Source organism: Drosophila serrata, unplaced genomic scaffold, assembly GCF_035046125.1.
Source record: "Drosophila serrata isolate PLE 108 unplaced genomic scaffold, ASM3504612v1 contig_112, whole genome shotgun sequence".
Classification (NCBI taxonomy): Eukaryota; Metazoa; Arthropoda; class Insecta; order Diptera; family Drosophilidae; genus Drosophila; species Drosophila serrata.
The window spans coordinates 577,218-604,229 of NW_028257010.1; the positions used below are offsets into that span (position 1 = coordinate 577,218).

At 36.5% G+C, this 27,012-nt stretch overlaps 2 protein-coding genes across 3 annotated transcripts; one reads left to right on the forward strand and one right to left on the reverse strand.

The window, feature by feature from the left end:
• Positions 1–6,328: 6,328 nt before the first annotated feature.
• Positions 6,329–24,523, reverse strand: lt (vacuolar protein sorting-associated protein light). Of its 2 annotated transcripts, none has more exons than XR_015273568.1 (11): positions 24,329–24,523; positions 24,136–24,261; positions 23,917–24,087; positions 23,384–23,858; positions 23,002–23,329; positions 8,239–8,307; positions 7,781–8,182; positions 7,531–7,710; positions 7,237–7,476; positions 6,963–7,089; positions 6,329–6,896 (listed from the first exon to the last, which is right to left on the reverse strand). XR_015273568.1 is itself a non-coding variant. In XM_020950952.2 (11 exons), the coding sequence occupies exons 1-11, from the start codon at positions 24,350–24,352 to the stop codon at positions 6,523–6,525; spliced, it is 2,523 nt and encodes an 840-aa protein (XP_020806611.1). In that variant the 5' UTR covers positions 24,353–24,523; the 3' UTR covers positions 6,329–6,522. The 2 variants fall into 2 exon arrangements, 1 of the variants encoding a protein (XP_020806611.1); XM_020950952.2 differs by having other exon boundaries at positions 7,531–7,717.
• On the forward strand, positions 21,708–23,366 carry beta3GalTII (beta-1,3-galactosyltransferase 6). Its single transcript, XM_020950953.2, has 2 exons — positions 21,708–21,726; positions 21,782–23,366. Exon 2 carries the CDS (start codon positions 21,797–21,799, stop codon positions 22,955–22,957), a length of 1,161 nt encoding a protein of 386 aa, XP_020806612.2. The 5' UTR covers positions 21,708–21,726; positions 21,782–21,796; the 3' UTR covers positions 22,958–23,366.
• Positions 24,524–27,012: the final 2,489 nt, after the last annotated feature.

Genomic DNA, 27,012 nt, shown 5'->3' on the forward strand with positions numbered 1-27,012 from the left:
AATGTTTGTTCATACGCCGAATTCAAAGAAATTATACTTCAATCACATGAAAAACTTTTACATCCAGGTATACAGAAAATGACTAAATTATTCAAAGAAAATCACTGTTTTCCAAATAGCCAACTATTAATCTATACTATTATATAAAGAGGAAAGGTGAGTTTGTTTGTTTGTTTGTATGAATTGAATAGGCTCCGAAAGTACTTGGCAGATTTGAACTGATTTCACTGTTGGAAAGCTACATCATTCCTGAGTGACACAGGCTATATTTCATTTAAAAAAAAATAGGCATCCTTACTAAAATTACGATAACGTAATCCAAGGTGTTAAAAAAATATCAAAAAACTACCTTACATCTACCGCCCTCTAAAGGCAGCCAAAGCATTTCCTGTCAAACATTCAAAACATATTGAAATAGGGAATTGGAGATAAAAATTTTATTTTTCTGTTCAGGTTCAGTAAGAAACGAAGTCATGCCACCCAAGAAGTCGAGTTTGGGTCGTCATAATCGTAATACAGAAGCAAAAAGACGTAAGATTACGAATATAACTGACGAAGAACGGGCCTCCATCCGAGAGACTGAGCGGCTGAGAGCAATGCAGATGCATAAGGAAGAATCAGCAGAAAGACGAGCAGATAGGCTTGAGAGAAAACGATTAAGAGTTAGACAGTCGCGTTCTGCAGCAATCAATTTGATTCACTCTCAAAATAATGAACGCGACAGGGCAAGGGTAGCTGAAGCGCGTTTACAGCTTGCAGAAGATCAGATACAATCCAACTATTGATTACAGCTCGAATCGAATGTCGTTATTGGCCGGATGCATCAGGTCTTCAGGCTTCTTAGATTGAATCAGACGAAACTTCAATCTTGAACAACAATCTACATGTTCAATACGCAAAAATGGACCTATTGGTAAATTACTACAAGAGGCATCATTGATTATGTGGGACGAATGCACGATGAGCACATATAGAGGCCGTGAACAGAACCTTACAGGATCTAAGGAACTCCTCTGCTGTCATGGGCGGGATTACTTTTGTATTTGCTGGAGATTTTCGACAGACTCTCCCCGTTATTAACAGAGGCACGCGAGCAGATATCATCAAGGCATGCTTGAAATCGTCTCCCATATGGACTACGATTGAAACGTTAAAATTAAGGACAAATATGAGAGCTCATCTTCATGGAATCACTGATAGCGATTTTCCACAGCAACTGCTAAAACTTGGGGAAGGAATTTTTCAAACCCAAATTTAAGCGGTCATTGTGACATTCTTCTGGATGAGTCTCTAGGCCAAATACTCCATAATTTGGAAAATTTAATAGATTCTGTATACCCTGATATCGAGAATTTGCACGAAAGAGACTTCCATTGGCTGTGTTCTCGGGCTATAGTATCACCTAAGAATGATACTGTCAATGAAATAAATAATCTGATTGTTCAAAAAGTCCCCGGCCAAACAAAAACATACAAATCGATCGACACTTTAACGAATATTGAAGATGCAGTCAATTATACACAGGAATTTTTAAATTCGTTGAACCCTTCTGGACTGCCACCCCATGAATTGACGTTAAAAATCGGAATCCCAATCATGCTTTTAAGAAATTTAAACCCTCCGAGCATGTGAAATGGGACGAGGCTGCTTATTAAGGAGTTAAAGGACAATTTAATAGTAGTAAATATTATCACTGGCCCAGCAAGTGGTCAACTAGCTCATATACCGAGGATTCCGATGATCCCAACTGATCTGCCAATCCCATTTAAACGGCTTCAATTTCCGGTAAAAACATCTTTAGCATTAACAAGTCCCAAGGCGAAACCTTCGAATTAGTAGGGATCGATCTGCGAAATAAATGTTTTACTCATGGTCAACTGTATGTTGGTCTATCGCGAGTCGGAGCCCCTGAAAATCAATTTATTTTGCTGCCACAAAATAAAACAACATCAAATATTGTTTACAGAGAAGCACTAACAAAATAAATGTATTTTCTTTTAGGGTTATGACCTCAATAATTGAAAAAAAAAAAAGGATGAATATGTGTCATATTATTATTATTATTATGAATGTGTTAAAATTGACAAATCTAAATGTAATGTTTAATGCCCGTGCGAAGCCGGCACGGGCCGCTAGTTCAGAATATAATAAATGAATGCAATATATGCAATTTGGCTAAAACAGAACACAGAAATACCAAAATGCCTCTTAAAATCACACCCAACCCTGAACATTGTCGAGACAAATTTGTGGTAGATATTTATTCATCTGAGGGAAAACATTACATCAGTTGCATTGACATTTATTCAAAATTCGCTACACTTGAACATATTAAATCAAAGGATTGGATAGAATGCAGGAACGCACTAATGCGCATTTTTAATCAGTTAGGTAAATCCAAATTACTAAGGGCAGACAGAGACGGAGCTTTCACCAGCTTGACTCTAAAGCTATGGCTTGAAGCAGAAGGAATTGAATTACAACTTAACACGGCAAAAACCGGTGTAGCAGACGCCGAAAGACTACATAAGACAATAAATGAAAAAATTCAAATAATCAACTCATCCGATGATGAAGAAGTAAAATTAAGCAAGATATAGACAATTCTTTACACATAAAATCATAAAATAAAACATGATACCACTGGACAAACACCTGATCAAATATTCTTATACGCTGGACATCCAATATTAAACACTCAAAATATTAAAGAAAGGAAAATAGATAAAATAAATGAAGATCGACAGGAATTTAACATTGACACTAGATACAGAAAAGGTCCACTTCAAAAGGGAAAATTAGAAAATCCATTTAAAGCAAATAAAAATGTAGAAAAAATAGACGAAGACCATCACAAAATTACCAATCGAAATAGGGAAACCCAATACTGAAAAAACACAATTTAAGAAACAAAAGAAAACTAATGCCGTTAAACTTCCACAGGAACCTTCTGTACGATGATGTTACTTATTTCACATATCCCTATTAACCACAAAACCATTAACACCATTAAAATAATTCCTTATCCCGACCATAATGGATACCAGTTAGACTATTCAGATCAACAATCATATTTTGAAGATAAGAATAAAATTTATAATCAAGACAATAAAGAAGTTAATAATGAATGCATTAAAAATATAATTAATCGTAAAAATCCAATTTGTAATTATTTAAGCGAAAATTCGTTAAGTCCAGAATTTGATTTAACAGCATTGTATTCACCGATTAATGTAACTAAGATAAAGATAGTAGAACATAATGACGTTTTAAAACTAATTTCAGAAAATAAAACCACACTTTACGTAATTATAATATTAGTAGTTATCGTTCCTATTATTGTTGTTGTCCTATCAAAATTGTTTACACTAAATCCATTTACCTTTTTATATACAAAATTTAGAAAACAAGCAAAAAATAATCAAGAACCACAACAAGAAATAGAACCGGCACATAACCAGTTGCCTGCATTGTACCCTGAAATGCCAGCCCAAACATAGGCAACCCTTTTAAGGGGAGGGAAGTGCAATATTCACAAATTCCGTTATGTACCAAGAAATATGAATCTGCAGCGTAGGCGATCCCACGCTGAACCAATGTAAACAATCCACATTCGGAGCAGGCAATGCTGCTTCTTAATAACATAAATAATTCTTCAATCAATATCCCAAGCGGGCGATCTCGCTCCCCAACTTATGTAATCAAAGGGCAGTAGAAGTAAGATTTTTGTCACAATAATTTAGTCTTAAGCTGACATCATTGAAAAACTAAAATTTATTTATTTTAAGTTAAATTTTTTTTTTTTAATTTTTTCTTTACTGCTAAAGATGATTTTCATGATGAGCCGAATAGCGACGACAGCATTATGAATGATCTAGCTTTCCATTAAGCATGAATTTTATCAGTCGAATTTATACATAAATTGTAAGGTAGTCCTCCCGGAGTGATTATAAGTGAAAAGAATTCTTAAACCTCTTCAGGTACAGCTGATGATTGTCAATGACAATTAATGACGCCATCCTTAAGACCTTAAATTAGGAAACTTCTTATCATCTCAAAAAGAAATCTCTCAACTTGAGTAGCAGTCCGACATGCAACATGTCGAATGCCTGCTGAAAATCAAGATACGCTGCCATGATCTACATCATCTTCGTCCGGAGCCTTCTTAGCTTTTACTCGCCTTGTATCCTTTCTGACTTCCGAAAATTACTAGAGTCACAGGAACCTACATTTGAAGAAGGTTGCATTTGGAGGTGCAATATTGTAAACCTCTCCTTCAGGTTCATAGCAAAAGTCTGTGCCCTGTCCTACGCAGATTTAGTATAAAAGCCAACCGGACTCACAAACAACAGATTTTATTATTCCAATACTTTCAATCGCATTTTTTCAGAGCCAATTTATTAATTTATTTGTACAATGTATGCTTAATTATAAATTAGGCTACAGAATGAATATCAGCCATAGCTGCTGTGGCGTTCGGTTGCTTTTATTGATCTTAACATTGTATCCTTAAATTGCTTATTGCTAAATAGGTATGGATTAAATAATACGTAAATATCTGGACATTTATAATTTATGGAGTAGGATTGGCATTTCTTTAAGAAAGAATGAACTTTTGTAATGTCGGCTGTATCCAAACTGGCATTGGTTTGAGGGTGGTTGTACAAACTTGTTTGCATTGGTCAATTAAATATGTCCAAGACGTAATCTTGTGAGTTTTATTTGCTCGATTCGTGGAATTTTGGTGAATACGGCGTTTAGCAATATTAAGACCATCTTTATTTAAGTTTTGATACCAGTTTTAGGTAAAGGGAAATAACTGGGATGTGCTTTTATACCCTTGGGTATTATAATTTCAGTCAGAAGTTTGCCACGCACTAAAGAAGGCACCTCCGACTATATAAAGTATATATATTCTTGATCAACCTTGAACAGTTTCTACGCAAACTAGTCTCTCAGTTTTGAAGCTATCTGCATAAAACTTTGTATTTAGTCTCCTATATACTCTCACTCGTATATATGTCGGAACGGGCCGGATCGGACGACTATATCCTATAGCTGCCATAGGAATGATCGGAAAATGTTTACAAAAAAAAATATAACATTTTCAGTTTTCAAAAGATTGTCATCAAATTTGAGATATAGCCATTTCATATTATTCTACAATTTTGTGTAAAATTTTATGAAGAACGGACTACTATATCATATAGCTCCCATAGGGACGATCAAGAAATTAATACAATTAAAAATTATAACTTTTTTTTAGTCTTTATATCAGTCTTAAATTTTGTGTAAAATTTCATGAAAATCGGACGACTATATCATATAGGTGCCATACAAACGATCGTTTGATGTAGAGGAAAATGCAAATCTGTTAATGTAAAACTGCAAATATAATATGTATAGGTAATGAAATGAAAGCAGGTATTACTTCATTGTTTTTTAACTCAAATATATATAATTTATATTGTATGGATTCATAGTCATAGAATTTATATCTGTAAGGGTATATAAACTTTGGCGTGCCGAAGTTAGCTTCCTATCTTGTTTAATGATGATTTAAGACATCCGTTGATTTCTGGTCTATGAGTGAGTTTGGAGATGTGAAAAGAGGTGAACTTGTGTCTGTTTCGCACCCTTATCGGCGAAATCGTTGCCCGGATTACCTTGGTACCCATAGAATTTTTATTTTTGGGAAGTGGATGTTAATCAATCCTCGAATTTTGGAGTTCACGTGCTTTTTTTATAGCTTCAATCTTTAATCTAGTGAATCTGGGCAGGTCTATTTAAATAGCTTTGAGAATGACTGTTGCTTCGGCTGCGTACACTAGTCAAAAGTTCATATATACAAAAGTTTTCCCAAGGGCAATACATGTTGATTAGAGTATTGCTTTGTTTGCTAAGCTGATTTTCCATATACTTCCTGGACTTTTTCAACAACATGCCATTAAGCTTGTGGAAGAACACTGCTTTCACTCAGGAATGCAATTCTCTCTGACGAGTTTTCTGTGCTACAGAGCTGACCATCCGAGCAACACATGCAAAGGTGGCGCAATTATCACTTCCATCACCCCTAGGCACCTCCTCATTGGGTCGAACTAGCAAAAATGTTTACTTATCAAGATATAAAAGCCCATAGACTTGTGGCGTCGCGACTAATTCAATCCATTCGACTAATGGTCTTTGTGGCCGTACAATGCTTTTCTATATTATAGTGTTATCCCTAATAATTTTATATAAAGTTAATTCCCATTTGGCCACACTCTGTACAGTATTTAGGTTTTTGCTTAGAAAAGTAAAAACTAGAAAAAATCGAAAAAAAATTCCATACTGTTTTTGTTGTTTTATTGCTGGTTTTGTTTAAATTTTGGGTGTATTCAGATTTATTATTTATATTTTCTTATCTATTTATGTAAATTGAGTTTTAAAGGCGAGTACACGGACAATATAATTATTTATAGTATATTTAATTGGAACTGCATACATGAGAATGACAACTGCAATAAATTGTGGTTATCTGATCTATTCCACTTTGGTAGGCTTAGTGTTCCACGTTTGACACTCTGTGCAGTACTCGTTGCTAAGATTGCACAGATCGTGATACATATGACCACATTTAAACACGACTATGGAATTAAAGGTATCATTTTTCATTAGTATTGGACATTGACACTGTGCACAGCATTGATCATGGGATACTTGTTGGCCGCGCCGGTGCAATGAAACCACCTCGGAGTGGGTATCAAAATAATCATCAAGCTGCATTCTTTGAGCGGTGGATAGCATTTCCTGTTGGATATTGTAGTGCCATAGCATATTGATTACAGATTCCCGAAGATTTGGTATGGTCTGGCCCTTCTTTATTTTACTAACCACTACTTCTGGGTTAACAAAATCTAAAAAGCAATAAAATGAAGGTAGACTACGTAAAACATTTGAAATTCAAACTCTATATTACTTACCCACAATGCCATTCAAAACTTTCGTTATAATCTCAGGTTGCTTAGTGGATTCATCGATAAGTGTATTCCATAGATCGTTGTCATCATGCTCTTTACAAAATTCTATTGCCATTTCAACGTCTCTCATCTACAAAAAAACAAAAATAAAATAAAATAAATTTCTAGAGAATTACCCTATTTATAAGGGGTTAACCAATTTAACGTTCGATTTTTTAAAGTCTTTAAACCGTCAACTCGGTCAACTCGCTTGAATTCTAATAATAATACTCATTACCTTATGAATTATTATATTAAGGGCTTCTGCTGCTTCCACTCCGCCCATGCAACCCAGCAAGTAAACCATCTCTGGATAAAATTCTTCTCGTTTACATATCTCCAATGCATCTTGTATAACGTACTCCTTTGAACGCCGTAAGAATGGCAATAGTTTTGTACGATCATACTTTGCATACAAGGAAACCAACTTGTGTTGAAATATATTGTTACAGTTCACCTTTTGCAAAGAGTCCAAGTACTGTGAAATTCTAAATTGCTTTAAATGTATTTCAATTAGTGTATTCGATTTTACCAAAAATAAGTATTCCTGATTGTTCTCTAGCTGATGCACAACAACCTCTGGCTTGATCTTATTCCTGTCTAATAATATTTTAAAGGCACGTTCGCGGTCCAAACTTATTAAGGGAATAATTAATTTGGAAATTACATTGTACAGTTCATAACGTCGTATCAATTCGAAAACGTCCTTGTTCTGTAATCTAAGAAGAAATTATTGTTAAACATTCCTTGTATTGTGGAAGGATCTTGGTACTGTTACTCACTTTAAATACATTCGCAAAGCGCTCTCGTAGTCTCCCTGATATGAATAAAGAAGGGCAAGAGACTCAAGCAATTCATTCGCATTCTGTTTGCGAAAATTATCGTGAATTGCGTTAATCACAGCCAGTCCATTATATAGCTGTGATGGCCATTCCTTGATAAGGTTCAAGAAACCTTTTACATCAAACTTCAAAAACTCGTAAAGGACCATCTCGTACACGTGTGGATCAAGTTTGCAGTCCTCGGATGTAGGCAAATAGGCGCTTACCGAACGTAATTGCTGACATTTAACAAACTTGAAAACTTCTTCTTCCCAAAGAGCTTTATTGTTGCCCAACATACGAAGGCACAGTCTAGCAGCTTCTTCATATTGCTTCAGCGTCAGCAAGTGGTTTATATAAAGTCTGGTGCATTTAAAATTATGTATATTCGTTACGCTAACAGCTAATAAAAATCATACCTGGTAACAGATATAATGGGAAAGCTTCCTCCATGCGAAGATATCAACTCAATTGCTTCTTCAAATTTACTGTTGATAAAAAGTAAATTATTTATTTATTTATCTAAGGAAAAAAAAAATTTAACTAAGAGGAAATATATATATATCATTATGTCATTGCAGAAAATATTAATATGTTATAATTACACAAACGTTATCTAATTGCACTAACTGGAGTTAATCCGTCTTTTTAAAAACTTAATTATAAGAATATAATAATAATATTAATATAAGTATGCTTTGGTCACTCTATTCGATCCTAGGCAGTGCCCAAATAGTCAATACAAGTTGGAGGAGGAGCAAGAAATGCTAGACACGGGGGGAAGCTGCGGAGTTGGTAAGGCGTATGCAACAAAACCGCAGCGCTCAGAAAAACTGGATCGTGGCATGAAAAGCATGGAGGAGCTGCATCAGAAAATCGAGACGGTCAAGACTTGGAGAATGACGGCGACGTGATTGAACAAGGAAGCGAGCGTAGCAACGATGCGATAGATGTATACACCGAAACGAAACAGATGGCAATCGTTACAACGATTTGCCGGACGACGGACAGAGAAATAAAAGAGACGCCAGCGAGAGTTCTGAAAATTTACAACAATGTGGAGGCAGAGGCATTGGATTCTCCTTTCGCGGCTGGGTCTTCCAATGGGACAATATATCCGAGTTATATAAACTTTCGAACATAAAGAGCACAGTTTTGCTGATTGGCAACTTGAAAGGCAGCCCGTTGCAGTGGTTACACGATGATTCAACGCCGTTTGAAAAACCAACGACAGAGCGGATGAACGAGTTACTTTTTGCTTTTAGCGGAAACGAATCGAAAGTAAATTTGAAGCACGTCTGTGAAAGCTAACGGATAAATTTGTGGTGTACTTCGAGGAAAAGCGCAATCTGACTCGAGATGTCAACATGGCGGCTATAACCTTTTTGATGGTCTGATCGCCATTATTATTGCCATTCCATTATTTTTAATAATGAAAACTTGAACAAGACAATTATTACAGAATGCTTTATAGATTTAGGAACCCAGTTTTACTTATTTATAAAAAATAAATATTCATATATATTAAAAAACACTAGTTAAGACTCTCAAGACATGTATACTGGAAAAATAAGAAATATTGAAAAGTTATGGAAACGTGTTATACATGTTACATGTTATACAGGAAGAAACAACTTAATTGTTGTGGCTAGTGAATCTATAAAAATATGAATCTATGAAAGCTGTACTTTTAAAATTAATCAAGAAAAATTTTAAATATTTGCCGTCAAGAAATCCCAAGTTTGTAATAATATGAAAATTAGTTTATTGAATAATAAGATGCTTTTTGAATTCAAGAGAGAATCAGAGTGCAAGAAAGTTTGGAAGTAAATTTTAGGACCCCAAAACCTAGCACAAAAAAATTTTTTAAGCGAAAGAAGAATATTGTTTAAAGCTGGCAAAAAATCCTTAAGCTGAACCTTCAAGAAGGGCGCCGGCTGGGCAATGGGCACTGTATTACCCTTGCCGTCCGCGGTAATGCAGTATTTAGCTAAGGCTTCGCTTTAAGCCCAAATGTCGGTGTTGTGACTACTCCCACCGGCGGGCACGGAGAGGAGCAATCCTCTCTGCGTACCACCAGCGGGCGCACCTCTAGCATGATGGGGCAAGTTACACTAGTTTCAGCACTACTGCCACCACCGACTCAGACTCAGCGACTCAGCAAGTTATGTCGCACTAAAGTTGCTAGAGCGACAAACACTCGACGTACCTACCGCAAGTTAACCTTATGTCTCTGTCGCTAACGACCTCTAACGTCTCTGTCCCTAAAGAACTGAATGGCACAAAATGCTCTATTAAGTTCTGGCCAGAGTATGTCGTTGTTAAGGAGTTTGAAGCAAAGAAAAGAGCGGCCCGTAGGAATAGAAAAACTAACCATCTCTCTATTTATTTCCGATCAGAATACAAGAGGCTTAAGTAGTAAGCTTCCTAGCTTGTATTCAGATAGTCTTTAGTTTGCTTCTTAAGTTATTGTGTTCACAGAAACCCGGTTAAAGGCGGAGATTCTGAGTTCGTAAAATTTGCAAGCTGTGTTCACGGTAAATCGGCTAGATCGGCCTACACGACGTGGTGGTGGTATCCTCATAGTGGTTGACTCCACACTCGCGTCAGAATTATTAACTTTCGAAAAAGGCATCTATCTATCAAGGAAATCAAGGATGAAAAAGAAATCTACTAAGTCGTAGGCGGGAACAATCTGATTGGGGGAGCGCACAGAGGCACACACCAAGGTTGAGTTCTATCGCCCCTCGACGACCTAATCAAGAGGCTCGAGAAAAAAGACTCCGAATGTCACAGCTTATGCAGATGACATAAGGATAATTATCAAGGGAGTCTGTACATCGTCACTCAGCGCGGTTATGGAATCAACACTCAGGGAGACATGCGAGTAGTCGGGAAAAGGTAGGACTCAGTCTCAATATATTCATCGACGGCTCCAAGATGGAAGGAGAAGTAGGAGTGGGCATATACTGTACAGACCCTGAGATAAGGTTGTCGTATAAGCTGCCAAGCCAATGCAGCATATTCCAGGCGGAAATCTTAGCCATCAGGAAGGCGACAGAGCTTGCGCAGAGAATAGACCGTCCGCGTGAGCAAGTAAACCTGTTTGCTGACAGTCAAGCGGCAAGTCCATGAAATCTTCAGCGGTCAGCTATAAAAGTATACTGGCAAGCAGGGACCCCCCAAATATCCTAAACACGTCAAGGACAATTCGGATCTATTGGATAAACTGCTACCAGGGCATCGATGGCAACGAGACCGCTGAACGAAAACGTCCCCGTCCGCCTAAGAACGTTCCAAAGCGAGCTGGACAACAAAGGACCATATTAGCCTAGGCGTGCCCTTAACGATGGACTTTCGGATTAACCTAACCTAATGTTTAAGAAAAAGAAGTCACAAAATTAGCTTTTAAGAATATTTGGATACTTTTATATATATTTTAACAAAGCGTCAGTAAAGTATACATCATTTACTTCTTTATTTGAGTTTTTGTGAACGCCTATGGGTTTAAAAACAGCTCCACAGGTATTTAAAAAATTGGTTTATGACAAATATTCTGACATGAGAAAATAAGTTGATCATTATATGGAAGAGCATTCACAAGTATTATTATAAGTATTTTGAAGTTCATTTAAAAATAAATTAGAGTTGAGAATAGACAAGTGCAAATTTTTACAATATAATATACAACATTTTCTGAATCCAAGCAAGGTGCAAGCAGTTAAAAGTTTTTATTAATTATTATTCTTATATTATAATTAAGCGCCAGTTCTGGCGATATACGATGTTAGGGATTATGTAGAGATTGACTGTGATGGAAGTGAATTAGGGTTTGAGGCTGTTCTTCTTCTAAAAAAATAACACAAGTTGCATCTCATTTTTTATATTTCACAAAAGGTCGAGGAAAAAGAAAGAAAAATATCAGTTTTTAGTTAGTAACTTTACCTCTAATTTATGCGTTAAGAAGAAACGCGTCGTCTAAACGGGGGCTTTAAGTTTCCTTTGTATTTTGAACAGTTTTGTCAGTTTTGAACTGGAAATGCGCGTTGTTTTTGTATGGCTAGTTTTTGTTTCAAATTCTTAATTCTAAAATATATTCTAAACTTAAAATAGATTTTTTTTTGAAGTCATGTTGCATAAGGGTAAAGGTTCGAGAAAATGTTGTACGCATTTTGACTGTCGCCGAGACTACCATCGTAATTGTATAGCCGAAAATGTTAAGGTGTCTCTCTCAAACTTTTTGACACTATTTTCTCGGGTGATTTCGGCCCGATCACGTAGTAGTTAATGAGTATTTGGCTAGAAAAAAGAAATCACGGCCTGTGGGAGTACAAGCCAGGCCGACACAAGCCACAGTATCCACCTTCGTATGGCTTCCTTGATTTCTCATTGTTTCAAGTTAACCATGTGCATAATTTTTTAAACCGCTTACTTGATCTGATCCTGTAGGCCTAAACATTTTTAGAGTTCCTCCATTGACGCAAAATGAAGATCCTTACCATTGAAGTGTCTATCGATACGGGGAATATAATAGAAAATAAACCTGATCGAAAAGTTGACAAAGTCTGCTGTTTTCTAAAAACTGACTACCAAAAACTAATTACTTTAATATCCGAATTTAATTGGTCCGATCTGTACATATGCTTTGACATGACAACCAACGTGGACATTTTTTACAGTGCCACGAAATCTTTCTTTTCGTTAAGTGTTCCGGTAACCTAACCGTTGGTCTTTAATAAACCGTTTTGGTTCCACAAAGAGCTAACACGCCTAAAAAAGTAAAACCTTAATTGTATAATAAATATAAGCTCACCGGCTCTCACATTATTCTTTCTAGTTATTTAAGCGCTTTACACAAACTTATTCAAGGGGATCTGAAGAGCCGCTTTTTGTTTGTTCAGATCAATTTCCATGTTACCCGACTAACATCTAGAACGTATAATCCCTTAGTAGTACATCACTGTAGGAGAGAGTTTGAAGTACATGAACCCTTCAGGGCTATTACGCTACACTCTATGAAAATATTGAAGGCATTGAAAGCCCTCCGAAACTAAAAACTTTATTACTTGTAGAATTAACTTATTTTCCTCGTTCTATTACCAAATTTCTTCTCACGCGTCTTAGTAAACATTTTGTAACGCATTTTTACATATAATCTAAATACGGAATATATAATATAAGATATTTTTATACCCGTTATATAGTATAGATGTATATTTGTCATTAGTATAACCACCCGGGTCGATTTAGCCATGTTCAGAGATCCATCTATCCCTCCGTATGAAACAACAGATCTGAGAGACTCTTAAAGCTAAGGTTATCAAATTTTTATAGCATAATCGGATAATAAACGTACTCATTAGACAATAACATACAATACAGTGCATTGACCCATTGCGATGGATGTTGCTCAACAGGCCACTAGCAACATTTGCTTTATTTTTGTGTTTCGCAACATGTTTTTAGTAACATATATCTTTATTGAGACATATCCTTGTACTTATTAACCTACATTACTTTGGAGTTCTCATAGCATAGTCGGTCAAACTTCACTATAGCTTTCCGACTTGTTTTTACAAAATTTTGCTGTATTGAATGGTGAAGAAATAGGTATACTTTTAACATCTTAAAGTATCTTGTTTGCTAAACCATGAACAAAAGAATGAAAACCTTCCGCACTCATAAATCACAGCTTTAAGAATTTAGGGTTAGGACTAGACAGTCGCTTGACCGCAATAAATTAAGCCACTAACTGAATAAAATACTAAATAGCCAAGAGTGTTCATGACACAGGGGCTTAAATACTATACTTCTTCTACGTTATGCTGACCAGGAAACAGATAAGTAGAGCAAATGTGTAGCTGACGAGTTGACCAAATGGAGTTATATTAAACCTCCTCTTGTAGATAGGGTATGTATACCCATGGTATAAAAATAAAAAATCACTAGGTAAGGCCAATCAACAAGGGTTGTCAGGAGGTAAGACACTTCTGCGTTTCACAACCGTAAGAAGTTTCCTATACGACAGGTTTTGTAATGAACCTAAAGTCTACACTGTACTATCAATCTGCCTGTCCTAGATGTTTTGGATTCGTTAAAACTTTACTCTGCTAAACTGGCACTATTACAAAAACTTTTTAATGCGTTGCAGGGGCAAGTTCTTCAGGACCCAAAACTGCTTTATAACTGTATCAACACTAAAGCTAATACATAAGCCTATAGATATTTTTCTTAGATTTTATTTTAAAATACGACTGAAATAATGATCAGGCAATAGCCGATCTTTTCACTTAGTTTTTTTTACCCACATATCATGTTCAAATCTAAGCTGTAAAGTCAGTTTATTTACCGGGCTTAACGAAATACTTGGCAGTGTGCCGAGGAATTATTTGAAATGTAACAAGGCGAATTCAGGAGTAAAGCACAGAATATACTTTAATCAAGCAACATGTGTGGTGTTTTAATGTCCTTTTAATTTTCTCTACTGAATAAAGACAACTCGACGCTTTTTTTGTGAAAGCTTCTTTTGTATTTAAAAATACCGTACAGGAGTATCTTAGAAAATTAAGGATAAATCCGAGTAAGCAAATATTAGCCATTTGGAAGAATATTAGCCATGACCACAATTTTTCCTATTGATTTAAAAATGTAGTTTGCGAAGAAACGAACAGACGGACATGTCGAGATCGACTTTGCTGTTGATGCTGATCAAGAATAAATGTATATACTTTACTGCTTTGCAAGCTTCTGACTGAAATAAAAATACCATGAAAAGCTATGAAAACAAAACAAAATTCGTATTTATTCTACATCTAATGAGGTCTCAGATACACTTTTAGATACTTTTTATCGTTGTCTCAGCTAATGCATTATCAATGCACTACAAGTTTTATTAGAAGTGCCGTATTTTTATCTAGCTTACACTCTTCCAAGACACTATGTTTCATTCACAACTATATGGAAATCCTAATTAATGCGGCAATGCGATATTAAAAAGGCTACATCTCTAAGTTGATGGAAAAATATGTGTTTGTTTGTTTTGATTTTAGCTTGGTTTTTTTTTCTTTCTTTTATGTAACACAAAAAATATATATATTAAGTAATTACTCTAATAATTACTCTAATATTCATTTTCACATTAATAATAATATTCATTGTCACAATATTAATATTTCAAATAATAAAAACATATAGAATTGAAAATAAATATTGGTTTAAATCGTTTCCATACCACCATACTGATAAACTTTCAGGCGTGTTTTGTTTTTTTTAATCAGAAAAACAATTAAACTAAATTTTATTTTTATGTCAAATACTAAAAGTGGGTAATTAACACAATATAAACATACAGTATATAAAAATGTAAAGTAGTGAGGAACAGGCGGACAACGGATACATATGGGTTTCGTTGTGAATGGCGTTTGAGCGATCGAGAGAGCAGAGGGAGCGTGGATCAGTTGCGGAAAAGAAGTAAACAGAAGCAGTCGCAATTTTCGGGAGTATTTTGAAAGTTGTTAAAGTCGTTTAAGTTCTTATATAAGTCCAAATAAACATTATAATACAAACTCTACATTTGGGGGCTCGTACCGGGTCTGAGATAAACAATTAAGAAAAGAGTTAAATTAACTAGTGCGTGACTAGAAGCTGTGAACAGAAGTTGTGAAATTCGGTTGAAAAAAGGAACTGCGTAGTAAAGCGATTCAAGTAGAAAATATCAAAGAAGACAGCTGTGCAGCTTAATTCTGTACTCTTATATTCCTTTCGCTGTGACTTGGATACGGGGAAAAATAAAAATTGACGCGTAGAACGCCGGCAAAAAATAGAAAACATAGAAGAGAAGTACAAGATATGGAAGAAGTCAAGGAGGAGCAGAAAGAAGCAGTGGAACTGAAAGAAAATGAGAATGTATTGGAAGTTTCGGATGTGAAGAATAAAATCGACAATATATTGCAGTTGTTGTCATTAAAAATTCAAATTGATGAGAGCACAAATGGCCGCGCCAAGCCACAAATTGATAATTTTAAGAAAGTGGTAAACGATTTTGATGGTCAATTGGTGCAACAATGGTTTGAAATGTTCGAAAAAAAATGCAGATGCATTCGATCTCACACTTAAACAGATGTATACTGGAGTAGATCGTGGAAACGGCCAAGTTAAGCGTATTAACCGATCAATCATTGCTGGCATCGCCAAGGTATCGGCAGAAGAGCCTAGCAAGTGGTTCAAATATGTGCCTCAGGTGCAAAAAGCTATAAACTCACAAGTAAATTCCTCAACAAAAATGTCGCCATTTGAGCTGTTGTTTGGGACACGAATGTACAGCCATGCAGAAGAACGTTTGCAAGAAATCCTAAATGAAGAGTTTGTCTCTCAGTTTAATCTTGAGCGACAAGAAATGCGAGAAACAACTAAAAAGAACATTGAAGAGGCGCAGCAAATATATAAGCGAAACTACGACAAAAAGGGCAAGCGTGCTCACAACTACAGATTGGGTGATCTCGTCGCAATCAAGAGGACTCAGTTTGTCGCAGGAAGGAAGCTGGCTAGCCCGTATTTAGGACCATATGAGGTCGTCCAAATTAAGCGAAATGGGCGGTACGACGTGCGCAAAGCAGCCCAAGTGGAAGGACCAAACTTAACCAGTACTAGCTGCGATAACATGAAGCTGTGGAGGTTTGTAGCCGACAACGACGACGAGTTGGTTTTATCTGGGTCAGATGAAGATGAGCAGGAGGGCCGAGTGTAAAGTAGTGAGGAACAGGCGGACAACGGGTACATATGGGTTTCGTTGTGAATGGCGTTTGAGCGATCGAAAGAGCAGAGGGAGCGTGGATCAGATGCCATACATTCGATTGTTACCAAAAAAGGAAGATAACTTCGGCACGCCGAAGTTTATGTACCCTTGCAGATAGAACATAGATGACTAGGAATCCATACAATATAAATTATATATATTAATGTTAAAAAACAATAAAGTAATACCTGCTCTCATTTCATTCACCTATGTATACATATTATATTTGCAGTTTTACATTCACAGATTTGCATTTTTCCTCTACATCAAACGATCGTTTGTATGGCATCTATATGATACAGTCGTCCGATTTTCATGAAATTTGACACAAAATTTAAGACTTATATAAAATGGCTATACCTCAAATTTGATGAAAATCAGCTGAAAACTGAAAAAGTTATAAATTTAATTGTATTAATTTCTCGATCGTTCCTATGGGAGCTATATGATATAGTAGTCCGATATTAATAAAATTTTATACAAAATTGTAGAGTATAGTAAAATGGCTATATCTCAAATTTAAGCCAATTCTATTGAAAACTGAAAAAGTTAAAATTTTTGTTGTAAAAATTTTCCGATCATTCCTATGGCAGCTATAGGATATAGTCGTCCGATCCGGCCCATTCCGACATATATACGAGTGAGAGTATATAGAAGGCTAACTACAAAGTTTCATTCAGATAGCTTCAAAACTGAGAGACTAGTTTGCGTAGAAACGGACAGACGGACAGATGGACAGAAGGACAGACGGACATGGCTAGATCGACTCGGCTGTTGATCCTGATCAAGAATATATATACTTTATATAGTCGGAGGTGCCTCCTTTACTGCGTTGCAAACTTCTGACTGAAATTATAATACCCTGCAAGGGTATAAAAACAATGAAGTAATACCTGCTTTCATTTCATTCTCCTATACATATTATATTGTCAGTTTTACATTCACAGATTTGCATTTTTGCTCCACATCTAACGATCGTTTGTATGGCACCTATGTGATATAGTCGTCAGATTCATAAAATTTGACACAAAATTTAAGACTGATATAAAATGGCTATATCTCAAATTTAATGAAAATCTGCTGAAAACTGAAAGCGTTATAATTTTTAATTGTATTCATTTTTTGATCGTTCCTCTGGCAGCTATGTGATTTTGTAGTCCGGTTTTTTTATAACTTTACACAAAATTGTAGATTAAAATAAAATGGCTATATCTCATATTTGATGAAAATCTTGTGAAAACTGAAGAAGTTATATTCTTTAATTTTATTAATTTCTTTTATCTATATATATAAAAATGTTCTGTTTGCGTCTACTTCCTTTATAGACTTGAAAAGTTCTGAACCGTTTAAGCCCAAACTTTTACACAACATGCGTTGAGGTTCCAGTTCGGGTATTGTCTACTTTTGATGTTGATAGCTTATCTGCGTTTGCGAATATATCAATTTTTTTAGCGTTTCCCTCTGACCCTACTGCTGCGCCCTCTACAGGCAGACAGTTGAATCGAAGCATTTCCTGTCAAACATTCAAAACATATTGAAAGAAGAAATTGGAGATTACAATTTTATTTTTTTGTTCAGGTTCAGTTAGAATCGAAGTCATGCCACCCAAGAAGTCGAGTTTGGGTCGTCGTACTCGCAATACAGAAGCAAAAAGACGTAAGATTACGAATATGACTGACGAAGAACGGGCCTCCATCCGAGCGACTGAGCGGCTGAGAGCAATGCAGATGCATAACGCGGAATCAGCAGAAAGACGAGCAGATAGGCTTAAGAAAAAACGATTCAGAGTTAGGCAGTCGTGTTCTGCAGCAATCGATTTGATTCACTCTCAAAATACTGAACGCGACAGGGCAAGGGTAGCTGAAGCTTGGATGCTCCAGGAGGAACGGGGAAAACATTCCTCATTACATTGATTCTGGCTACGGTTCGAGCTAACAAGGACATAGCTTTAGCTCTTGCTTCATCTGGAATCGCTGCGACATTGTTACCTGGTGGGAGGACTGCTCATTCAGCGCTGAAGTTGCCGTTGAACATGCAAATCATCGAGACTCCTACGTGCAACATTTCCAGAGCATCTGGCTTGGGAAAAGTATTGCAAAGATGTAAACTCATTGTTTGGGATGAATGCACAATGGCACACAAAAAATCGCTGGAGGCTCTCGATCGATCATTGCGGGATTTGCATGGAGCTGTCCAACCATTCAGGAATGCGTTAATATTGCTCGCAGGGACACCAGCTGACGAGATAAATGCTTGCCTAAAATATTCTATATTGTGGCAACATGTACGTACATTACAGTTGAAGACGAATATGCGTGTCCAGTTACAGAACGATGACTCAGCCGACGTATTATCACGACAGCTACTGGACACGGGGAACGGAAAACTGCCAGTCAATGAGACGTCGAGAAAAATGGTATTGCCCGAGAATTTCTGTAATTTAGTTACATCGAAGGAAGGACTTATCCAAAAAGTGTTCCCCGATATCCGAATAAATTATAGGAATCACGATTGGCTCAGTGGACGAGGGATTCTCGCTGCCAAGAACAAAGATGTATACCAGCTCAATCATGTAATCCAGTCCAGCATAGAAACTGACGAAATTACATATAAGTCGATAGACCCCGTTGTGGAGGCAGAGGAAGCAGTTAATTACCCTACGGAATTTCTAAACTCACTTGATCTGCCTGGAATGCCACCACACATATTGAAATTAAAAATAGGTGTGCCGATTATCATGCTCCGAAATATAAATCAGTCGAAACTCTGCAACGGTACGCGACTCGCAGTCAAGAAATTGATGAACAACGTATTAGAAGCAACGATAATAACAGGTCCTTTCAAAGGTGAAGATGTCCTCATTCCTAGGATTCCTCTGATCCCAACTGATACACCGTTTCAGTTCAAGAGATTGCAGTTTCCCATTCGTTTGGCGTTCGCAATGACCATTAATAAAGCTCAAGGTCAATCTATGGAGGTGTGTGGTCTAGATTTGGGTGCAGATTGTTTTTCACACGGATAATTATATGTTGCGTGTTCCCGTGTCGGAAAACCAGATAGTCTTTATATTTACGCGGAGAATGGAGAAACGAAAAATATTGCATAACCACAAGTATTACAGAATTAAATGAATTTGAAAATTATTCTTCTTTGTTTGACTTATTTCTTATGCGTGCAACCACCATATGCCACAGAGAAACGTGGCAGGGTACAGCTAGTTTCTTATAAAATGGCTATGTTTCAAATTTGATGAAAATCTGTTGAAAACTGAAAATGTTATACTTTTTAATTGAATTAATTTCTCGATCGTTCCTATGGGAGCTATATGATATAGTCGTCCAATTTTCATAAAATTTAACACAAAATTTTAGAATAATATGAAATGGCTATATCTTAAATTTGATTAAATTCTCTTGAAAACTAAAAATGTTATCGCCACCGCGATTGTCAGTTTTCCTACAACAGCCACCGCCATTCTCATTCCTCTCAAATTTCTCGATCGTTCCAATGGGAGCTATATGATATAGTCGTCCAATTTTCATAAAATTTTACACAAAATTGTAAAATAATATGAAATGGCTATATCTCAAATTTGATCAAATTCTGTTCAAAACTAAAAATGTTATAATTTTTTTTGTAAAAATTTTCAGATCATTTCTATGGCAGCTATATGATATAGTCGTCCGATCCGGCCCGTTCCGACATATAAACGAGTGAGAGTATATAAAAGACTAACTGCAAAGTTTCATTCAGATAGCTTCAAAACTGAGAGACTAGTTTGCGTAGAAACTGACAGACGGACAGACGGACTTGGCTAGATCGACTCGGCTGTTGATCCTGATCAAGAACATATATACTTTATATAGTCGGAGGTGCCTCCTTCACTGCGTTGCAAACTTCTGACTGAAATTATAATACCCTGCAAGGGTATAAAAAGCATTAGCCGCGAATAAATAAAATATACTAGATAAAAATTTAGACCGATAAAAGTATACTTATCTAAAGTACGGTATGGAGTGGGTAAAACTGCGAGCGCGAAAAAGTTAATTTTTTTTAGATGTAACCGCTCATTTCACTATTTCTTTGTTGTGGTCATAGTGGGCAAGTGGGGCAGTGGGCAAGCCTATGTACTCTTTCGGCGTACCCATCGGGTCAGTCCCGGATAAGACCGGCAACCTAAATCCAATGGCATCAAACATGGTCCACGATGTCGACCTGGAATGTTTAATAATCTGTGCCAGGTGCATCGAGATCTCTCAGATCGGCAGAGAGCTGTGGAGCTGTCCCATTTCGTCCTTGCTGGCCTACATCTTCCTAATTTATATTTCTCATCTCTGTATCAGCTCTTCTAAACTTATAAATTAAAATTTTCGGCACATTTTTAATTATATTAACTGTATCAGCTCTTCTGAGCTTCTACACTCATCATTTACGAAAATTTTTTTTATGTCGGGATATATAATTTAAAATACGCAAAGGAACTACAAGTGAGAGCGAGAGGCAAATCGTCGCAAAAAACCTGTTTTATTAAAACTTTTATTCTTTTTGCAAGACGCTCGCAAAATACTAAAAGTGTGCCGTCGGTAATGTCCTAACGCCATAACTTTCTAGTATTTTTAGTTTCGTGTCGCCGTACATGCCTTGAAAACGGTGCTGACGAACTGCCGTTTTCAGTTATTTGCCTCTCGCTCTCTCTCACTGTTTGAAAACGGTGTTTTACTCTCACCATACCGTGCTTAATAAACAAAAATTTTAATTTAAAAAATCTTTCAAAGCTTATTATTAATAAATTTTTTTTCTTTGTGTTTTGTAATTATTTGTTAAAACTAAAGTGAAAAAAAAAGAAGAAAATCTGATAAAATTGTGCAAAAATGATTTTTAGATTCTTGCGCAGCAAAATGAACAACAATAATATAATAATAATAATATTCCGAGTAAAATAACATAAAACTGTGTTACTGCGTCATAGCACCATTACGGAAATTAAGCTAGCTGTTGCGATATTTGGGAGTTATTGCAAATGCATCTTGTCTAAGAATATTGTAAAATAGGGAAAATTCAGAGTTGAAAATGCAACCCAAGTTGAAACCAGTGCCAAGTCGTGGCATTAGACGTAAAAATATTACGATATTTGTAGCAAGATCTGGTAACATTAAATTCCTTTGCAGAAACCGTCATAAATAATGAGGCGTATGAATAATTTGGTGACTCTTTTTACGGCCGCCAGCGCCTTTTTTTTTGGAAGCTTCATCACAACGACACTCAGTAAAGTGGACAAATGCCCAACACACCGAAGTAGAATTGGAGACAAACTCGAGCCACATCCCGACTTGTTCCTCATCGTTCTGGTGCTGAGTAGCCCACGCAATGTGGACCATAGAAACACTATGCGGAGGACCTGGCTCCGACATGTCAAGCAGCCACTTGTACTACCATATTTCCCAGAAGAACAGATCTATCTTCCTACCTACCACGCCACTGGCCATTTAATGGCGGAACGAGTTGAGTCGCAGAAGAAAAGACTACGACAGTATATTACCTGGCAAGCGACCATTTCGAAAAGTTCAAAGAAAACACAGCGAGAGATAAGAGTCAAGCATTTCTTTGCAATTGGAACTGCGCAAATGAGCAGCGGCTTATTGGCGGAACTTCGTCATGAACATATGCAACACAACGACCTCTTACTACTCAAAAGCCACCCCGAGACTTACAATAATCTCACACAGAAGCTAATTCAATCTCTAGACACATTAACGCAGCGCTATGCATTTTCATATCTTATGAAGGTGGATGACGACACGTATGTTAAGTTGGATAATTTACTCAATGAGCTGGTCTCCTATGATCGCAAGCTCCTGCGGAATACGGTTAAGTATGGTAACGATCCATTACCCCAACTTTATTGGGGCTATTTTAGTGGTCGGTCAAGAATTAAAACAAAAGGTCGTTGGAAGGAATCTAACTATTATCTTAGCAAAAACTATCTACCATACGCTCTTGGTGGTGGATATGTTCTATCGCGAAAACTGTGTGAATATATAGCAAATAATTCACAAACGCTTTCCACATACGCGTCTGAGGACGTTTCAGTCGGAACATGGTTGGCCCCATTCCGTCACATATATCGATGGCACGATCCTAGATTCGATACCGGTTATATAGCCCGAAAATGTCAATCGTATCACTTGGTTATGCACAAAATAAATCAGGAAATGATGAGCAACATTTACGACGAAAAACTATGCAGTGGCAATAGCGCAGGCACGAATCCGACCTCCTTGCCCGAATATTACTACGATTGGACGAAAGTAGCTGACAAATGTTGCGAAAGCTTAGTAGTATAGCCAGGATATTAATACTAAATAGAAAATATTTTAGCTCTTCTGACCTGTGTTTAATCAACCAGTCGACCCGATCGTCCGTTTCAATAAGGCTCGCCACCACAATGTCCTTAGGGGCAACGATGTAATAGCGATTCTCTTCAATTATGCAGCCCAGATAATAGTCGTTAACTGTATACTCTTCGAAGCCACGAAGAGTTAAGCTATCTGTGCAGATCTCCTCGCTACTGTTCATTTTGTGTTCAATCACACACAGCACGGGCCGTAAAGCTTTAAAATTGGGGCTCTTTTCTTTACGATAGCCAAGTACTACAAGTTGACTTGAGGCCATTGGGGCTAGTCCACAGATATAGAATGAAGTTTGAAATGTTGAGACTGCAATGGATACAATAAATATATATATTCCATTTTATAATGAATTTTACATACCTGGATCTACAATATAGTCGGGAAGACTACTAGATGCAGCCTCGATTGAATTTCTCTTCCGAATAGCACAAATCCTTATAGTGTCTACCCAACCAATAAGAAGAGTATGTTTATTTGACCAGCGCAAGTGGCACCGAAAATTCTCAAGACGCTTTCCCTTCGATGGAAGCTCCCACTTCATCAGCCCCAGCGAGCATTTCTCGTTCAAATCGAACACACGTACTCCTAAATGACTTGCCCAGGCTACAAAGTTATCCTGCCAACAAATAGACAATACTTTGCCTTCAACTGCGCAAAGGTCAATGGGCTTTAGCTTGTTAAGGATATTTCGCTCATATAAAATGAGCTTGTCATCGCCTACAATAAATTTTCTAGTCCGAGACTTCGGATCGGGTTCCAAAGCCACAGCTTTAATGCATTTGCCGAAACTTAGGGTATGATTGTTTTCACAGCTAAACAAGCCTGTAATTTTGACCTGTGATATACATGTTTACATATATGTACATAGATTGATTTTATGATCATTTACTCACTTTTCCGTCATCTGAGCACGTGGCTACATACTCCCCCTTCGGATCCACATCAATCTGATTGACTGCCACCTGATGTGTTAGGCTTTCACCGGTGTTTAGATTCGAATCAATTGAGTTGCCTTGGTGATCTAATAAATAAACGCGGCCTCGGAAAGTTCCAAATATAAGAAACTAAAAAATATGTTAACTAGATTTAATTTTCGGTATGTACGTTCCTACCTTTGGGTGCACAGCAGTGGCAGTTACCACATCGGTGTTTAGTATATTTTTTAAATCGTTGGCAATGCGTTGGTACTTAAATTTCGGTTCAATTTCTTCCTCATCTTTATTATCAGTCTCAGAGTCCTTCACTCACAAAAAAATTTGGGCATTAAACTACATGAATATAATTTTAGACGGAAACAAGACTTACACAAGTTGGCGAAAATTCGATCATTTTGCAAGTGCATTAATAATTATTAAACAGAAGAGGTTGTAATCGGAGCATTTTTTTATTATTATTTTTCAATATTTTAAACTGTATGAACAGCTGATTGATTTAGAAATGCCAACTTGCTTTTATTTTCTCCCTCTTATTATTTTACACTTTAAATGTAGTATTCTTACTGCTGTGTTAACATTTTGTTTTTACATGGTTACTACGTATAACGGGGTACATGGGTTTCACGGTTTCAAAAAATCCACTTTTTTTTTTGGCTAATTTAAGGGGGTAGACCACCATGACATTTTTGGAAAAACTATTATTTTTTATATGCCAATATTCTTACGGTCATTTTTAAACATCGGGCTTAAAAATATCTCAATACTTGTGGTATACCTTAGAGTACTTTCTTTATCTTCTTTTGGGATTTTCTTAAAACTACGTTTTTTAAAACGGTGTACATGATTTCTTTAAAACTGCTAGACCGATTCTCTCCAAATTTTTACACAGCTATTCTATAACGTTCTCTAAGGCGTGACGTAGAATTTTTTCGATATGTTTTTTTTTTTAATTATGAATTTTTAAAACAAAAATTTCGTTAAATATTGTTTTTTCAAAGTGCTCCCATTTGCTCAAAAAAATTGTTTTCCAAAAACGGCTACGCCATGCTATAGCCATATTTATATAGTTTATAATACATTTTGTTTTTGAATTTCGGATAAAAAATGTGATGTGCAGCATGTACACCATACGACCATTCCCTAAAAAAAAACGCATTTTTTGACTGGCTATATTTCTGCCATTCGTAAATAGTTTTGTTCTTTCAATAAGTATTTTTTAGTTTAACATATGTACTTTGATGTATGTCAAAATGAATTTATTAAAAACGGCCCAATTTTCAGGCGTTCAGGGTGGTCTACCCCCTTAATTCTATAAAATCTCTACAATATTGTCCTAAATTTTCAGATTGACTAATAGTTTCGGAGCTACAGCCTTAAAAAGGTGGACGCTCGAAGTCAGGTATAGGCTGAGCGTGGCAGTTGCTGCTCGTCTATTGTTAGCCAGCGAGACTCGTGAAGCCAGGATTTATCAAGACAGCCAAAGGATGCCCTGGACATTGCAGCTGCAGAAGGTTCTCTTTTTTATGGCTCAGGAATCGACGATTCAATAGACGTTAAACAAACGTATTCCAATTTTATTTTCTTAAAACTTGAAGCGTTTTTCTTAAAACTATGTTTTCAAAATCGGTTGTCAAGATTTCAGCCGAAATTCCAATCTTAAAGCACTTTTACAGAGGTCTGTGAGATATCATTCACTAGGTCTTAAAAGAAGGATTTTTTTTTAAATTTTGATCGAAATTTGATTTTTTTTATAAAAACGTCTGCCAAAAATCCAATTTTCATTATTTTTTTTCCTTCGTCTAATACCTAGTTTATTGTCTTTACTAACCTATACAAAAATCGTTTTCAAATTGTTTGAGTGAAACCGCCTGCCTAAGTTTCCTTTAAGCTTGCCTTTCGAAATATAATTCAATTTATTTATCTTGCTTTTAAAATCGAAGCTGCTTAAGTTTTGATCATGCAGCGCTTTACATTTTGTGTTTGTTTTGCTGGAGCAATTCCGTGCGGGACGGACGTCGCTGCACGGCCATACATATTGTATAAGCAGTTTGTAGTGAAACACCCATTTTCAGTTTCCGATATTCACTAATTCAGCCTTGATTAAAAATAAATATATTATTTTAAGAAACTAAAATAGCTAACTTTTGTGTAAATAGAATTTGCAATTAAATTTTCTCTCCTCTGTTACATATTAAAATTTTTTCTTATGTATGTTAAATTTCGTTGATTTCCCATAAATAGATTCTTTTTTCACGATACGACTTATTTTTCAAAATTTTTTCTGGACAAATTCTATTGGAAGATAACTGAATGACTCCACCTATCAACATTAACATACGCCGTTTATACTCAATCTTTTCGAAAGATCAAATTCATATATCAGGATAAAAAGAAATTTAAATAACCCAATACCGTCTGCATCTGCCAATAGGTTCTTGGAACTACCGCACCTGTCAGACCACCAACCCCAATCTCAACCAAGGCAATATTAACGCCGCAAAAGAAAGGAACAAAATCAACTAGAAGAAGGTTAGGTTAAGGTTAAACGGTAAGGTCCGCGTGGGAGCCACGCTTAGGCCAATTTGGCCCTTACTTGTCCGGATGTTATTCTATGGACCTGGAGATTTTTAGACGATTTCAACGATAATCAGGGTAAGTAGTTCACCAGGCTGCCTCTGGGAGGCATCTACTAGTGATGCCAGTACTAGGACGCCCAAATATCTTATTCTTTCCTTCTTTAGGGACTAGCAATTGTAGATGGGATGCTCCAAGGTTATTTCAGATTCATCAGATTTCGTATACATTTCTCACAGTGACTTTTGAGACTTTCTACTAACAGTCTGCACTTTTTCTGAGGCAGATGCAGCATGTAGTAGCTGAGTTTATCATTGCGCTCTTTGTACATTATTTTTGATATTATGCCGGTTGTGGAGTTTTTCCTTCATTTGCTTTTTGCCAGCCTTTCTAACTCATTAGAGAGTACTTAGGAAGACGGGGACGTTTATTATTCTGTCACTAGCCAGTCCGAGTCTTTCCTTTGAAAGTTCGTCCTCG